The sequence below is a fragment of the Onychostoma macrolepis genome, chromosome 12, assembly GCF_012432095.1.
Source record: "Onychostoma macrolepis isolate SWU-2019 chromosome 12, ASM1243209v1, whole genome shotgun sequence".
Taxonomy (NCBI): domain Eukaryota; kingdom Metazoa; phylum Chordata; class Actinopteri; order Cypriniformes; family Cyprinidae; genus Onychostoma; species Onychostoma macrolepis.
In genome coordinates this window covers 8,167,189-8,186,348 of record NC_081166.1, presented here as the reverse complement: position 1 = coordinate 8,186,348, position 19,160 = coordinate 8,167,189, and the positions used below count along the sequence as shown (strand labels likewise).

At 34.2% G+C, this 19,160-nt stretch overlaps 1 protein-coding gene across 16 annotated transcripts in view; it reads right to left on the bottom strand.

Moving 5' to 3' along the window:
• camk2g1 (calcium/calmodulin-dependent protein kinase (CaM kinase) II gamma 1) overlaps nt 1-5,747 on the bottom strand; it is a 78,604-nt gene extending 72,857 nt beyond the window's left edge. For 5 of the 16 annotated variants that reach the window (XM_058793820.1, XM_058793824.1, XM_058793822.1 and 2 more), the window contains exons 1-2: nt 5,514-5,745; nt 4,182-4,276 (exon numbers count right to left, since the gene is read on the bottom strand). In XM_058793820.1, the coding sequence (XP_058649803.1) occupies nt 4,182-4,276; nt 5,514-5,578 (160 nt within the window). In that variant the 5' untranslated portion in view covers nt 5,579-5,745. Of the gene's footprint in view, nt 1-4,181; nt 4,277-5,513 lie in introns of all 16 variants that reach the window. The other 11 variants (XM_058793816.1, XM_058793819.1, XM_058793821.1 and 8 more) reach the window with 5 other exon arrangements.
• Between the last annotated feature and the right edge of the window lie 13,413 nt (nt 5,748-19,160).

Here is a 19,160-nt window from a genome sequence, read left to right as displayed (position 1 = left end):
AAAGATTTCCATTTTAAATAAATGGATGTTCTTTTGAACTTTTTTTTTTTTATTAATTAAAAAAAAAAAAAGTATCAGTTTCCACAAAAATATTAATCAGCATAACTATTTTAAAAGTTTATGATAATCCGAAATGTTTCTTAACCACCAAATCAGCATATTGGAATGATTTCTGAAGTATCATGTTACTGTCACAGGAACAAATTACATTTTAAAATAATCAAATATATATATATATATATATTTTTTTTTTTTTTGGTCAAATAAACCTGTAAACGGTATTTATCGGTATTTAAGTTTTTAATAAAATACATAAAGATGTGTTTTTATTTTTTCCCAAGAATCAATTATTTGTATGTTTAAAATAATAATAATTATTATTATTATTTTCTTTTGAAATATATTTCATATACAAAACCAGAAAGAAAAAAAAAACAGAGCAGAAAATCCCACATTTTTTGCCATTTCTCAAATGAAAAGATGTAATTTGCCTGTATTAATTTGTGCCCTATGACGCCTCTTTATAGAACATGAGTCAGCGAAGACCCTTTGGAAAGCGTTTGCACCCCAGTGGGGGGGCCACGTGTCTACCAGACCTCTGCGGCTATTTCTACAGCCATTCAACCTTCGTGTTTCCAAACGACAGAAAATAAGCCAAGCTGCAAGCATTATGCACACAGCTGCTGTCATTACGCCATACATTTCCTCGGCTCAGAAAACCCCTCCCCCACCTGCTAATAAGGCCGTCATATGACCTGACCAGAGCACTAATCACACAAATGTTTATCTGGGCGAATAAGTAAAGGGTCTGCGTCATAAACGAATGAACCGAACAGACCTCAGTTTTTGAAAAGCAGTGGGGTTGTTTGACAGATCTGAGCAGTAGGTGTGCGGACGGAGTGAGACTCATCTACTCTAAGCCCCTGTCAGGCTCACGTGTTGCTTCTCTGCAGACGTGTGGTGCGCGTCAGGGCACCAGGCAGTAGCGGATTATGGGAGATTTTTGTCCGTTCTCATCCACAACTCAGTCTATCAACTCAAGTCTCCTCGTTTGTGGCAACCAATCAAATACAGCCCAAGTAAACGGTTGCCTAGCTACTGCATCAAGCTCTTGGTCAAAACCCACCAATGAGTGAAGCATTTCAGCAACACCACTTTAATCTACCTTTTTTTAATAAACAAATGGCCTCAAAAAATGTGTCGCAGGTAAAAGTTGCTACTTTTTAAATACCAGAGTAAAATAATTTAATGATATTGGTACTATTAACGGTTTTTAAATGTCTGCATTCTTCTATCAACGTGAATGAATCAGCTTTCGCTGTAGTTGTAAGCTTAGTCTGAATGAAATGTCTTGAGAAAGGCAAGCTGTATGCAAGCAAATATATAATACTCCTTAATTTATATATTATAATATATATGTTTTTTTCATATTTTAATATTCTAATATTTTAATATTAGTCTTTTATACTGACCAAGACTACATTTATTTGATCAAAAATACAGTAAAAACAGTAATATCATAAAATAATATTACAATTCAAAATTTGCTGTTTTAATATATTTTAAAATGTATTTTATTCCTGTGATATCAAACCAGCCATTACCCCAGTCTTCAGAAAGTCCTTCAGGAAAATATTCAAAGTGCAGTGAATACAGAAACAGTATTACATACTTATTTCTGTCCATAAATACATAAACAAAATGTAGTAACTGGTATGATATATTTAGGATAAATTATTTGCATCTTCCTTAGAAGCACTAAGAATCATTAACATAAACACTAAGGAACAAAATTCATTAAGCGGAATCTGAATAATTACATTAAATCAAATCATTAGACTCCCATCCCCTGCGAATTAATCAATTTGAGTTGAACTAGAATTAAATGCCCACACATCAGCGAAAGTTGAGGGAACATTAAACCGAGCATCCATCTCAAACAAGACGTGGATGAATTGAATATAGAGTTACACCAGGATGACAAGAACCACACCTTTCCTTCCAGAATCTGTGTATTAGCGAATTCCGTCACGCCCCTCTCGCTCTGCTAACAGGACGGCTGAAGCACAGTCCAGTCTCTTAATTGGCCGGCCTGCTGGAGACGAGCACTCAACAAAGAAAATGGCTGTGCCATAAACAAGACCCTCACTGTCCATGCGCCCCACTTAATTTCACATTAGCTGCATGGAAAACTGCAAATCAGCAAATCGAGGAAGGCAGAAAGACGTACTGCACCAGACACTTCACTTACTAACCTTCTGCCGTTATGACAAACAAGCTTCTCCGACCTGCTGAGGCAGGTACAATTAGATATAACGCAGCAGACCAAAACTTCAACAAGCTAAAGCAAAATAATGCTTATTTGCTTTAAAAAATGCATATCATTGAAAACGATTCACTCCTAAGTCAACCGATCATCAGTGGCTCAGAGCAGCTTTACCCTGGATGCAACACTGTCAGAATTTCACACGGCAATAAAAATAAAGCTTACTATCAGCTGAATTGACCCAGAATCCTCCTCTGTGTATGACTCAGCTTATAGGCCTTTCTGACATTCCCACAATACCGCAAGTTTTCCCGTTTATCAGGCAGCAACTGAACATTCAAATGAGAGAAATGAACACATGCCAATGAATATATCCAACCTATAGCAAGCGCCGCGGGGCCTCTAAACACACCTTAAATCTGTCTGTTCCTGGAAAAATCCATTTTTCATTCTTCAACTGAAATGACTAAAAAAAGATCCTTTTTTTTTTTTCTTTTAAGCGCCATCTCTTTTTTCTCTAATCAAAAGCAGCTTTCGTCTTCAGGAGCTGCACAACAAAGCATGTAAGTTCTGCAACACCACATGGTACTGATAAACACATGCTTGCGCAAAAAGGTTCACAAAATTATTGCAAAACTGCAGGTGGGACTATTTGCCAGATTTGTGCTGCAGGGCGCAGCACGTAATTTCATGCGTCTCTTCAAGTTCTGAGAAAAAACAGGGCTGGACAGAGGCAGAGGCAAACACTTGTGTGTGCTTTTAAACATGAACACACTGGGCTCTATCTGAAGAACTGCAACCATCTCGGCAGGCAAGGTTTCAAAACACAGCTACTGAGCTAAACAGGTCTGTACAGAGCGGCCATCAGGGGGAGTTCAGTTTCCTTTCCCATGTTGACGTATTTCCTATTAAAACAGGAGGCTGGAGATATACGTATCAATGGACTTGTCCCTTTTTTAAATAGCCAACAGCCTTTAGTACAAGTCACAGCCACGAATTCTGGCTTACTGCTTGTTATTGCTCCTGTGTAGTTACTGTTAACTAACACTAAAACTATTAAAAATCATTTTTGGTAATTGAAATAAAGCTGAAATAAAACAAAAATATAAATATTAAATGAAAACCTAAAAAAAAAAAAATTCAATTAGACATGCTGCCTTGCTAAATAAATGAAATGTTATATATAAATATTAAAAAAATGACAAAAGCACATAATATTACTTAAACTAAAATACAGAGTGAGATTATAGAAATATGAATAAATGTACGATAATAAAAATCATTTTATATATATATATAACGCTGAGTTGCAAGTCAGAAGTAGTGGTAAAATGGATTGTTAAAAGACGATGCAGATACTTAAAAAAACTATTTAATGGAGTGAAATATAATACACTTTATTTACAGCAAATAAAATATACGCACTCGATATTTACTCAAATTTCATTAAAACTGTCCATTGACAAGGCTGTCAGTGGATTTTAGACCTGACAAATAACTACTTCTGTTAACCATTTGATGTAATAATGTAAAAATGGACAAATACAAGCTGATTAATTGGCCTGATCACTATATTTGTCTAGCGATAGTCACAAGTAGGTGGTATTAGGGGGAGAGCATTTTATTGGACAAATAAATGAATAGGCCTGCAAGTGCAAACTGAATCATCAATATGTTTGGTCTGTTTTCCCAGATGACTTAAACGAGCATATCTGCTACAAGGTAATCACTCAACTTTTAAAAGTACGCAACCATACGGCCTCAAAAGAACAGACGAGGACTAAAAGCCATAAAACTCAAATGTTTTTGACTATAACGATTTCAGGAGACAGTGAACGCTGAGCGAAATAAAACACCAAGCACTTCATCCCACTGCACCGCGTACACTGAAAGAGTGCTGAATCGAAAGCCTTACCTCTTGCTGACAGTTTCTTTGTGTTAATAATTTTAGCAGCATATTCCTGGCCAGTGGATTTTTTCACACATCTCCGCACCACGGAGAAGGCACCCCTGCAAATGAAGAACACACAAAAGTGAAAAATGCACCTGACTCTCGCAAACTCGGAAGAGCTGTCAGTCATTGTCGACGTAACAGCGATTCCATTATAAATTACTGATGAGTAGTCCAACAGTTTGCTTAAAAGAATGATTCGTTTTTAAATGCCATTTATTTAGTAAGAAATTAAGGTGTTTATTGTAATTTCATGTAATTAATTTAACGGGTTCACTGCTTACAACTCAAATATAGGTGACATTTACATGATCCTACGTTAACAATACTTTACAGTGACTCGAGAATCTTCGAACCGATTCAGTCCGATTTGTGAACGAATCATTCCGATTCATTGACAAGATTCGACACAAAAGACCGATTCGTTCACAAATCGGACATCGCGAGACATTCAAGCACGACAAAAAGAAGTGTAAATCAGAAAATGATCTCATGTCTGCACACAATTAGACTTAACACAACACTGTCTACCACATTTCAGACATTAGCCTCTAAAAATGGGCGGCGTGCACAGCACTTCGCATCTGCATGTCAGTAATGCTCTTCCCAAAAGTGAGATTGAATTCTCAGAAAGGCGTCACTGCTCATTTATTGATTTTATAATCCCTCTTTATCGCTCCCCTCCTAAGATATTAAAGTGTGATTAACGGTGTGCGCGACACACTCAATATTTCATTGTAATATCAAGTACACGGTTACACAGGCTATTCTTTAGTGCACTACATAGAGCACTACGCTGCAATAATTTTAAGCAGCTGCGGAACAATACGATTTAACCTCGGGTTACGAGCATAAAACAATCCACGTTGTTAATGTCAGGAAAAGTGGCAGCCAAATACCCAAAGTAACCGAGAAAACCTTCCTGCCCATCAGCAAGCCCTTAAAATAAAACAAGGCGTGAACACAAAACACAGCGTGGACTGTAGGCTATTCAACATTCTACACCACAGAGACGTTACTCGAAACCACTACAGCCCTTTAAACCTGACATTAACAGCGGTTAGAGCTTAGATCCGCACAGGGGGTTTTGATCGGATCAAGTCCAGGACTGAGTGCAGTACTCAGTTCTGGTTTTGATCCGATCAAGCCCCCTGTGCGTGGCTCTCGGAGAGGTTTACGAGTCTCTTAGCAAGTCATTTCCCCCGCTGTCAACATCCAAATAAAAGAATGGAACGAAACAAACAAGAGTAACTTGCGCCGATGACGTCACACCGCTACAATGTTGCGCGCACTTACTTTCCCAGCTCTTCGTAAAGCTGATACTCGTCCGTAAACCTGGTCGAGGTTACAATTGTAGCCATGTTGTGTGTGCGTGTGGGGAGGGGGGTCGATGCCTCTGCTGCTGCGGTTCAGGTTTCGGGAGGAGAATCTCATGTGTTCCAGAGAGAGAAAGAAGGGAGATACAGACGGAAAGAGCGGAGGGGAGGGGCTGGATGGTGGGGGTGGAGAGAAAATCACGCGAGACAACGCGAGACTTCCCTGCAATCAGCAAAGTCACGGGTAAGGTGACGGACTGACAGATCTTTTTCATTAATATATGCATATTAACGATGGCCAGAGTCATTTTTATTCATAGTATGCGACGAAAAACGTTTCACTGGTTAAATTATGTAAATATAAAAACATAAAAAGGTGTCAGAATATAATACAAGTTATTGTAGAAGTAGGCTATAATAAAGCAACACAACGCAATATTAAATAAATTATTTCAATTCACTAATCTGTCTGTAATATGTTTGATAATAATGTTAAAAAAAACAAAAAACAAAACAGCCGCGTTGCTACTACATTTATTCAAAACATTACAGTATGGTCATTATAAATTATTTGGTTGAATAGTTAGGAACATGAAAATGAATATGTTCTTTTTATGTTACGTTGTGTATACTTCTCCAATAATATTAATATTTGCAATCTATCTATCTAAATTATCATTCAAACGTTTGGGATAAGAAAGATTTGGTATCAGAAAGTGTTTGTATTATTTATTTATTTATTTTTTAATTAGTCTCTTATGCTCATCAAGGCTGCATTTAGTTGATCAAAAATGTGATGCAAACGCTGAATTTTCAGCAGCCATTACTCCAGCTTTCAATGTCACATGATCATTCAGAAAACATTATAAAATGCTGATTTATGTTGATAACAGTTCTGCTGCTTAATATTTATTATTATTATTATTATAATTTTTTGGTCCTGTGATACTTTTTTCAGGATTCTTTGATTAATAAAAAGTTTAAAAGAACAGCATTTATTCAAAATAGAACTCGTTTGTAACAATATATACTAAAGGTTTGTGGTCAGTATGTTTTTTCTTTCCTTCTTTGAAAGACATTAATAATTTTATTCAACAAGAATATGTTAAATTGATTAAACAAAAAATGATAGTAAAGACTAATACTGTAAGTATCAACACCTCTTTTGGTATTTTATCCGTTACAAATGGCAAATTCCAGAATGCTTAGAAATTTTGTAACAGAACTTCTGTAGTTCTGTATTATGATAACAAAAGACCAACAGACTGAATGACGTATGAAAGCCAAAATAGCTGGAAGTATGCAATGTCCCTGCTCTCTCTCTCTCACACACTCTCTCTGAAGTTTGATTTGTATTTTTGGTTAGGTACTTTGTTGTGTTTATGTTTTTTATGAACAATCTGATAACATTTAGCTAGTTCCAGCTTTAATATATTTTTAAAGTGAGGTGTGTCCTCAGGATATCATAACAGAAATGACTTTCATTTCACTTCTTTCTGGCAGGTCTTTCTGTCTTATCTCATTAAAAAAGTAGTTGTTGGACAGTAAGAACATGCATAAAAAGTAATATATATATATATATATATATATATATATATATATATACACACACACACACACACACATACACACACACATACATAAAGTCTTGTAGCTGGTGAATTCCTTTTTTATTATTAGGGTTTTTTTTTTTTTTCTGCCGTCACCAAATTATCGTTTTGGTATCTTCTTTCAATAGTCTGTCAATGAATATGAGGTCATAAAAACAGCATAGTATAATACAAAATATTTTGTTTAAATAGTTTTAGATGAATAATAGCTCATCAGATGACAGATCACTCAATATACATTGCTTTTGCTTCCATTTAAATATCAGAATACTTTATATCATTGTCTGGCCGTAATGCTCTTATAAAGCCCACTGCACGCTCCAAGCACACTTTCAAAAAGACTTTGCTTGTCAGGTTATCTCACCTTATAAGTGCTTCTATTCCTTCGCTCAAGGGACAGTGTGTTCTCTCACTCTCACACCAGATTGCAAAGATGAAAGTCTGCTCTCCATTTAAAGCGTCAGGCAAAGAGTTTTATCATGAAAACAAATGAGAAAAAAAAAGTTTGTTATGGCTGCCAAAGATCCTTTCTTGTGATTGACTTCCACAAAGATGAAGTCATGGCAAAAATCATCATAGAGAAGAAACATCACTGAGCCCATGTCATGATTAGCATTCAGTAGTTTGCATAGTAAATTTAGTTAATTTAGCCTCCTAAATAAAGCTTATTTTGCAAAAACAGTTCTGTAAGAAATGCGGTTATGTGTCGTTATATTGTCGATATTCCTTAGTGAGCTCTCAGATATTGGCCTGTGTAATCACTAAATACAAGCAGCATTCATAATTGATGCAGTTTTACTGTTCATCTGAAATATTCAGCACTTTCATCCATTAGTCCGTCATAAACATAAATCTAGTGTGGTCCATGAGAATACCTTCAGTTCATTTAAATTCCAAAACTGTTGAGATTTTATTTCAATAATCAAATATGACAACAATGGTGTCAACAGCAAATCAGATGAATAAACACATGAGATGAGGTTTTATCAAGAATTAACCAGCGTCCAAAGCACCCATTATATGCCATCTTGATGAAATGACCAAACTCTGTGTTCAGAGAGATTATGGCAGCAGTGTTTGTAGTTCAGATGTTGATCTGAATCAGTTGACTTGTTTGCAAAGTCTCTACAATAGCAGCCAAATGAAGTAAACCCCCCACACTGCAACTCAAGCTGCAAGACATAACACTCTGGATGGAGGAACATAAATTAGTCATCAATCAATAGAGATCAATGGGCTTATTTTCACCAGGCTGAAATTAGGAGCACAGAGTTCAGCTCTTTTCTTCGAGGTGGAGAGAGAGCTCGAAACACATGGAAACACATGCCATTCACTGCAACTCCATACATGAATTCATAAACTCTATGAAACATTCAACATTTCTGATGTATGGGCTGAATGGTTTACTTGATTCCATATTTATAACCTCAATTTATGAAATCAGGCACTGAATATTAGATTTTCAAAAACATCTATAAACACATCAAAAACTGAATTCTTCTTTAGTTTTTACAGTATTTTATTTATTATATTTAATTACATTTTAAATATGAATTAAAGAACAGCAAACATTAAAGTATTTTCAATTTTGAAAGTTAATTAATTTAAAATGATTCAATCTAAAAGCCTGAAACCACTATATATTAAAACAACAATTTGAGAAATGTTTATGAAACAATTTCAGAAATCTTTAATATTTCTTATTTGTTTTGTCAATCTTCAAAATTCTCGAAACTCTGAATTCTGGCATGGTTTCTATTTTTTAATTCTTCATGGTTTTTAAACTACACATTAAACAAAATTTTAATTATTTAAAATTAAATAAACAATTGTAAATATGTATATATTATATAAGGGTGCGGGTGCACTTGACAATTCTTCATAGAAATGTTTATGTGCAGTCTGTTTTGAACAATTTTGTATTTTTAAGAACTGTATTAGTAGCCTACAATTTTCAACTTTAAAGAAATTTATAAAATCATCAAATCAGTCACAAGTTAATTATAATTACACATATGTATTAAGTTGTGGTTACTTAATTTTCTCAAGGCAATGAGTTTCCTCAATTTAACTAAGTAGACAGAACTCAGATTAACTTGTTAGATTTAAATTAAGTAGATTCACACTTTTAAGTAAGTGCAAATTAATACATTTAAGTTAGTCCGACTTAAAATAAAAAGTGCACACAACACATTTTTAAACTGTTATTTGTCAGTGTAACTCAGAATTGTCAAGTTCACTTAACTTATTTCTTTCATTATGTATGAAGTTTCATTACTTAATTTTAAGGCAACGGGTTTCCTCTCTTTTTTTAAGTAAAGTCAACAGGTCGCTTTTATATATATATATATATACAGTATATATATATATATATATATGAGTAAAAACTTGAAAAATGAAAATGAATGGTAAATAGTTTAAACTGTATTATATCTTACTCATTTTATGTCACAGTGTTTCATTGAATCCTTCAAAGTTTCTTTACTCCTTCAAAATCCTAAAACATATTTGCATCCAAATTGTTCCATTGTGGTCTAAGATGAAAAATGTACAGTTGAGAATGCACAGTCCAGCTGCTTGGAAAACAAGTCACTACATTGTACTTCACACTAGAATCCCTAAATGAAGGTCACGCGGATCATGTTAAAGAGCAGTCAGTTGGGCCTAACTGTTTTAACACTGCATCAGGTAGTGTTGCAAACATGTTGGCACATGTAGTTCCTTCTTAACCTAAACGTCAAGGATACTTAGTATGTGACTTCTACATGTTGTCATCACGAGAGCAGAGTGAGTGAGAGAGAAAGAGTGTGAAAGAGATTGAAAGTGACAGTAAGAGAGAAAGAGATGCTAACAGGTTGCAACAACAGAAGAGTGAGCTTTTCTCAGCTGTTAATGTCACTGGCTCTAATTTTCTGACTTGTCACTGGGGAAGACGCTGAACTCATCAGTCATTCTTGAGTCTCCACATGCTCCCTGCAGAATCACTGTCACTCTTGCACCTCCGCTCACAAGTGCAGCACATTATCACATGTAGCATGAAGTGCTGGCCTTTATCATATGCTCAGTGTGTCACAACAAGTCCCAACTGTTGTGACTGATCTTGTATCAGCAGCCATCAACTAGAAGGCTTTTGCCCAGATAAACTCCTAATTTGCTGCTTATTAATAGTAAGGTAGTTGTTCTGCTCAGATGCCGTGGGATTAAGGGATCTAAAATATGCAGACTAAGGCATTAATATCTATTTATCTTTAAACAGCATAAGTACTAATAAACAGCCAATATGATTGTAATATGCATGATAATAAGCAACTAGTTAGTGAGAACTGGTCCCTAAACTAAAGTGTTACCACTTTAAAAAAATTTCAGGATTTCTTGATGAACAAAGTTCAAAGTTTAAAGAACAGCATTTATTTCATATATAAGTCACTTTTGATCATTTTCATAAATGTTTTTAAAATTTTATATTTATACAAACTAAACTAATCTAAAATCTTTAATACTTATTTTGTATGTCATAATGTTCTTTAAATCTTCAAAATTCTTGAACACTACAAATTAAACAAAATTTTAATTATTTAAAATTAAATAAGTTTAAATATGTCTATTTATTTTTAATTTGATAATATCTTATAATTGTATAATAATACTGTTTTTACTATGTTTTAATAATTCAATATGCATATACTGTTTTTTATTTTTATTTTTCATATAATATAATAAATATAATATAACATAACATAACATAACATAACATAACATAACATAACATAACATAACATAACATAACATAACATAACATATAACATAACAGAACAGAATAGAATAGAATAGAATAGAATATATGGTTATTTCAGGATAACTGGGACAAAAGTATGCCAATTGACCTAAATTCACTCTAATATAATATAATAAATAATTATGAGTAATCAGACACTGGCAAAAGTCTCCATTTGATCTCCAGTTAATTTCATAGTTTTTTAATTATTTTAATTAATTAATTGTATTTTTTTTGCAGAGACATCTATTGAATTGTGTTTCAGTTTGTGATTTTCCTTTGCTGCATCCTAAATTCTCTCAGCATAACTCATGTGTCACCCCCGAACAGCCCCTTCGAGGGGTTTGTGTATGGATTTGCTTGCATGAATGCATTTTATTCTCTGCTATCATTTCTTAAGCTTTCTTTATAGTTCAGACATGGCCCAGAAGTGACTTAAAGTGACTCAATGTGCTGTAAGTGGTGTTCTTTCACATATTATTGAGCAGAGCCCTTGAGTGACTGGGCTTGTGTGTATCAGTTGAATTAAGCGGGCTGGCGGGCCGTGGAGGGGGTGTATGAGGACAGAGTGCTTCATGATAATGTTAGATTCAGTGTTTGTGAGCAGAGGCCTGTGGGAAGGTGTCCGGAGGTTCTCCCACAGTGTTTATGTAACGGAGTGCAGCACACTTCAGCTTGTGTTAGCATCTTCCCCCTCAACGCCCATTCTCAACTGACCTGCTTTATACAGCAAACCGCCGAGAGACGAGGAGAGAGGTGAAATAAAGCGAGTGGTGGAGGGGGGGGGCGAGAAAGATTACGCTGTATACTGAGCCTGAACTCAGCAGAGATAAGACTGGCAACAAACAGAAAGAACGAGAGAGGGAGAAGGGAAGACTAGGGATATTATGAACGCCGATCAGATGACTACTAATACTAATTGAATTGTATGAAATATGCTAATATTCCAAACTGTATGCTGTATTTATTAACTCTTAAAATATTGTAACCATCTAATCGTATGATGAGGCAAGAAAAGTGTTAAAAATCACGAATGATATCACTTCTGATTCATTCGTCAATCTTCAATGGAAGGCCAAGTCAAGCACATTGCATCTTGGGATACAGGGTTCCATGTTGTGTTTTCTAGTTGCATATTGCACATACTTCATGCTTTCAGAAAACGTTTGGAATATTTAACTAATGTAAAATTCTTCCTCTTTCTGCAGTATGCTGCACACTATGTTAGGTTTCTGTATGCATGACCCATCTGCTAAAATGAGCAGTATACAATAAAGCAAGCAGCACAAAATACTGCATCCCACAATGCAATGCATCTAAACTGCCAAGAAACAAGACATTTCACACTAGATTGTATTAAAAATATATACCATAATATATAAAACTCTATTTTTTGAATAATAATTTCATTGGACAACAAAAACAAATTTTTTTTTACATGAAACTGAATTTTTAAAAAAAGCAGGAAAATGATGAGGACATGTGGCATTGCATCACATACAATATTATTGTGGAACAAGGTTTTACTAATTATTAAAAAGACTACAGTAAATAAAATGCATACTGTGAATAATACTGTGTAATAATATAGGGTTCATTCAGGATTATTGAGACATTTTTTTTCCCTGTCATCTCAATCGAAAAAAAGATAAAATAACTGTTTATTGAATTTTCTTCTGGGAACAATAGTATAAAACAAAAAGCAGCTGTGCAAATTTAGAACCCACCCCCTGGTAGACTTAAAAAAATCAAATAAATAAAAATCAAATAAAATAAATAATAATAATACAAATAAATTAATTAATATTAATAGATAAATAAATAAATATAAAATAATTTTTACAAAGATTTGAGAAAAGATGACACAACATTAAAAGCTGAATGCCATAAATTTACAGTTTTCACATTAGATCCATATATACGAGAAGTTGAGAGTTCCATCGAGATAATGTCCAACAAATACAGGTTCGTCTGTCCATTGTGTGAGGAGGATTCCAATGGTTGACTAGCAATTTTTTTGCTGCTGTGAGAGCAGCTAACAGTAAACATCTTTGTTGGACGGACAAGGTGAAGTCCCAAAAGTCATTCATAAGAAAATGGCGCGGAGTCAAACATATCTCAGTACCCAACAAATATGATAGGTCCTGTGAGAGAGAGGGGCACTCCCAAAAAAAATCCTTGTGACCAGAGATTACACTTAGGAGAAGATGACAAAAATTATTCCAATATACCTAAATTCACCCTAATATAATATAATATAATATAATATAATGTTTTTCTGTTCATAAATATAGTCTTTTGCAAGAAAAAAATCTGAGAAGTATCAGACATAATTTTATATACAGTAAATAATTTGCATACTGTGCATATTTTGTATTTTCTGTAAGCAAAGAATGTACATAATGCATAGTAGACAGGCCATATGGAAAAAAATAGTGTAGTATGAAAGTGTGCTATTCCGAATTCAGCCCCTATATATATACATACATACACACACACACACACATTTATGCACAGTATACATATTGTAAATTGTAGAAATAGTATGAGTACTGTGGCAGTGTGCTATTCTGACCACATGTTTTGTGTGTTGGAGATCATCTCAGTGTCTGGAGGAGTGAGCGGGTGGGATTGTCCTCTCAGATGAAGAACTGGCCACTGTAGCTTTACCACGCACACCTCTGCTGCTCTGAATTATTAAAGAGAAATGGAAAGAGCCTTGCTGGACAGAAAGAAATGTGTGAGATGGAGGGAGAAAAACATGCTGGGAGGAGAGGTGGAGAGATGAAACCAGATATAAGTGGATAGATGCAGAAAGACAAAATGAATGTAATTTTTTTATGTTCTCTCTGGAGAGCTTTCCCTGTGTCACAGTGCACATTGCTGTGATTCCTGTATTGTTATTTTTCTACCGTTTTGGTTGGTGTGATGAGATGTGAGTGTACAGTGCTTCTCTGACACACACTGTGCATCTTCATTTGGTAATGCGAGTCTTAGGGGGATAGTTTTACACAAAAATGTACCTTATGTCTTTCCAAACCCACATGCAATTCTTTCCTCTGTGGAACACAAAAGAAGGTATTTTGAAAAACAAAGTTACAAAGACGGACAAAGTTAACATTTTAATACTGTATTACATTAAACATGTTATTCAATGTAATATTCAACAATATGTTGTATCGCCTTGACGTATGGTAACCCAATGCTAACACTTCTAATCTATTGTTATGCAATTTTACTGCCATAACTATAATTTAGACAAACGCTCAAAAGTTTGGGGTTGATTTTGTAACACTTTTTGAAAAAAGTCTCTTATGCTTACCAAGGCTTTAAAATACAGTAAAAAAAACAAACAAACAGTAAAATAGTAATATTATTACAAATAAAATAACCATTTTCATTTTAATATATTAAAATGTAAATTATTACTGTAATTCAAAGCTGAATTTTCAGTGTCACATGATCCTTCAGAAATCATTATATTATGCTGATTTGATGCGATATTGTGATACTATTTTTCAGGATTTATTGGAAAAATAATTTTTTCTTAATATTTATGATGTGTTTTAACATTATAAATGTCGTTACTGTCCCTTCCCATTTTTATATGCATACTTACCGAATAAAAGTATAAATTTTTTTAAGAAAGATTTTAGAAAGGCTAAATTAACAAACAGAAACCCACATTAATGTAGAAACAGATATTTAACTATTCATTACCTTTATTTTTCCTACCAGAGCAGCCTTTGTGACATCAACTGAATAGTGAAATTATAGAGGTGGCTCAAATAAAAAAAATTCTGCAATAACTGATTCATCGGTCTCAATACAGAGTAGGAATATGCATTACGAATGGTAATGATAAATCATTTTGATTTTATGTTGACTTCAAGGCCTCTTTAAAGTCAATATGACTCGTCTTCCTGTCAGTTGAGGAAGCTTTTGAAGCAACCTGTGTGTGCAGATGTACAGTACATGTGTGTGCGCGAATGAATGGAAATGTAAAAGGCTAACAGCATGTTAGTAGATTGAGTGAAACAGTCAAGTTGACAGACATTTTGACTGTACATGTGAATAATGCATGAAGACATAAACAGTGATGTACACTTAACCGCAGCTCAGGCGTCCTCATTACTCATTGTATGAGTGTTTGTGCTTTTTGCATGAATGCAGACAGAGAGAGGTCATCAGCGGCACAAAGAAAGAGTCGGTTGTGTCATCTGTTGTGTGTGTGTGTGTGTGCTGCGTGGGTCGCTGCATTGCTCTGAGATGGGCTGCAGTGCTGATGGTACATGACAGTTCAAATTTCTTCCGTACACCCACAGAGAAACCAAAGCGACATTCCCCATCTCTCTACACATCTATAACAAATTATACATGCATAAATACACAATATTACACAAATGAGTTTCAGCATTTTTCCATGGCATAGTTAAACCTGAAAATGAATCATAGATCAATTGGCCAGGCTCAGTAAATTTTGAGTCAATATACAGTATTTTAAATTAACTGATTATTTCATTTAAATTTCATATTTTTATATACTAACAAAAGTCTGGGGTTGGTAAGATTTTTACAAGTTTTTGAAAGAAGTTCTTTATGTTCACCAAGGTTGCATTTATTTGATCAAAATACTGTAATATTGTGAAATATTATTACAACTTGAAATAAATGTTTTCTATTTGAATATATTTCAAAATGCAATTTATTCCTGTGATGCAAAGCTGAATATTCAGTAGCCATTACTCTCCAGCATCACACGATCCTTCAGAAATCATTCTAATATGCTCATTTAGTGCTCAATAAATACTTCTCGTTATTATCAGTGTTGGAAAATGTCTATAGCGGGCATTTTTTAAAATGTTTATTTACTACTGACAAAACATCTAGATTTGACGGATTGATCATTCAGCCTGCACACGTATTCAAAATATTTGAGAACAAACAAGCTTACAATATAATATCAATTATTGTATAAATCATTTTTAAAAAATGGAAAATCGAACTGTTTTCACTCTTCAGTCTCTAACGTCTGGTACATTCGTACCAAATGAAACACTCACTATAACTGTATAACTCACTATATTATGGCTGGAGCACACAATGTGTTCTCTCACATCAGCTCTTCCACGTTGTAATCCTGCAGTCTAATCAGACTCTGAGGTGCTCTGGAGATCAGACCAGGTCAGCACATCTTCTCTCCTCTCGATGCTTCACTGAGGAATTTAGAGGAAAATACAGTGGCTTGAACAACTGAGCATCCTGTTAATACTCCTATCTACCTTTGAATCAGAGCTCTACTGCTAAATGGAGATATTAAACAGGTCACAGCATAATCTTTTGATGGTTTTTTTTTCACCTGGAAGCCATTTATAACGTTAACAACAGTCATAATTTAGTTTTACATGAATGTTTTACACCCTCTTTCTGGCTCGTGGAATTAAACAGGCTGTTTTTCATTACTGTACTTTTAAACCTGAAATGACATTCACATTTAATTCAGTAACTTCAAATGGCAGAATTGTAGTGTGACCTGGATGGGCCTTTATTATGTTTATTAGGAACTGTCTGGACCAAACATTTTATTTTTCTTCATTAATTTTACTTTCAGCGTAAACTGATAATCATAATAAGATCAGGAACACCTCTATTTAAGAAAGCAAACAGTGTCAATTTTGATTTTCATATTGATTTTTTTTAAAAGGCATCTATGTTTACACAAACATTTAGTGAACATCACACTTACAGTTATATACCCACCTGAATAACAGCTGTTCTTTGGGTGTTCTGCATTAATATTATGAATCTATTTCATACTTCATCCTTATTATTTTATAAGTGGGTAAGCTAAGCTTCTGAATACCAAGTAGTTGCCAGGTCAATGTCTTCATGTATTCATCTCTATGAGACTGAAAAGACAGATTTCAGAACCAAGATTTCAGAGTAATGTTTGCTGTATTTATTTATTTTTTTAATCTGGACTAAGGAGGTATGTTTGAGATTAAAATTTTTCAGAAAGAGTATGTGCACATAGTACACTACTGTTCAAATATTTGGTGTTAGATTTTTCTTTAAATATATTTATAATGTTTTTTGTTTTTTTAATCTTTCGTTAAATCACAGTTTCCATAGAAAGCAGCAAAAAAAATGTAAGAAATTTTTAAGAAATCGTTTTGAGCACCAAATCAGTATATTAGAATTTCTGAAGGATCATGAGACACTGAAGACTGGAGTAATGATGCTAAAAATTTAAATTTGATATCACAGGAATAAATTACATTTCAAAATAGATCAAATAGAGAACAGTTATTTTAAATTCTAATAATATTTAACAATATTACTGATTTCACTGGAGTAATAACCATTTTACTTCACCTTAAAATAAAGATCAAGTGCTGTATCAACTGAATTTAACTTGTTTTAAAGTAAACATGACATCAAAATCAACCCCATTACCTTTCTTAATAAAAATCCTTTTAATAAAATGTAATAACTTTCTCCATCTCTGACACAAATGTTCTGCTTATATAACCAAGGTCATGCCAATAATATCAATAAAAATAACTAATCAAATTCATCATAATTGCAAGATCTCGGCTGGTTCAAGTACGCGACCTGTATTCAGTCATTATTGCTAATGGGCACTTGAGCTGTGAATTCCAAGTGACTAATTGCTCTGTAACCACAGGAGAACGACATCCTGCATCTTAAATTCAAAATACTTAGGATTTGTAGCTGAGGAAAAGGCCACAACATATTCCGTTTCTATAAAATTACCATCCCTGTAGGCAATTTCTTAAGACGGATCTATATTTGTGGATCCTCTATTGTGTGTTTTGATGAGTCGATGCTTTTATATTCAGAGTCCTCTCATAATCATAATGGAACTAAGAGGAGAGAGTCTTCCCGTGATTAGCAGACTCTTTATTTAGTCATCGGTTTCATGATTATACCTCATAAAAAACAACCTGAGGAACAAAAAAACCAGGAAAGTCACCTTGAGTAACAGTGTGAAGTCGACTCCTCATCCGCTCTGACATGACAGGCTGTGAAACAGTCAGACGGACTATTAGAGAGTCAGAACAGACTGACAGACAGACACATTGGACCGATCAACACGTAGAACAAAACCACAGAGGACACTTTTTTTTAATTTGCACCCATGCTGGGAGGGAAATACAGACCCAACATGAAGTTATCCTACAGCTGTCCTCTATGCCGTACACCAGCAGACGTCAATAGTTGGATGACTCAGGTGGAGCTTGTGTTTGTTCTGGGGGAAGGTGGCTGATGATGACATCTCGGGAATAACCATCTGGATCAAGGACACGACACATGATACTATCAAGTGAAGTATGGAATATTAAAATAGTGTTTCCCAACCTTTTTTTGTCTGACGTATCCCATCAGAAGTAAGTCTCCCTTCATTGACTCGCATCTTCTAGCTCGTATTATACTGGATATCATTTAGCACTATCATTACTAACCAAAAAAAGTTATTCATTTTTACAATGATTCACTTTCAAACTAAAAACAACTGTGGGTGAAAAACTGACTCACCAAGCAGCTTCCTCCGTCTTCAGCTTGTTTGTCTTTCACAAAGTTATAACTTCATTAATATTGGTTTCTGTTTTGAGTGACGTGATGGGAGATGAATATGAAAATGCATTATATTATTGCAAAGAAAGGAGTGAGCGAGATGAATAAACAGCATTTTACATTTGTCCGGTGTAATGAATAAATACATTTTTAACGTATTTGAATGTATCTTATGCCCACCAAGGCTGCATTTATTTGGTCAAAAATGCATTAAAAACAGTAATATTGAGAATTATTACAAATTAAAACAACTGTTTTTAATTTAAAATATTTAAAATGTAATTATTTCCTGTGATACTCAAGTCTTCAGTGTCACATGATCCTTCAGAAATCATTCTAATATGCTGATTTGGTATTCAAAAAACATTTCATATTATTATCGATGTTGAAAACAGTTGTGCTGCGTAATACTTTTGTGTAAACCGTGATACATGTTTTCGATGAATAGAAAGTTCAAAAGAATGGCATTTGCATTTGTTGTAACATTATAAATGTATTAACTGTCACTTTTGATCAATTTAATTCACCATAGCTAAATAAAAATATGAATTTCTTTCAAAAACAAACCTTACTGACCCCAAACCTTTGAACATTAGTCTATTTCATGCTATGTTTTTTACATTAAATGTATCTCCGACTCCTA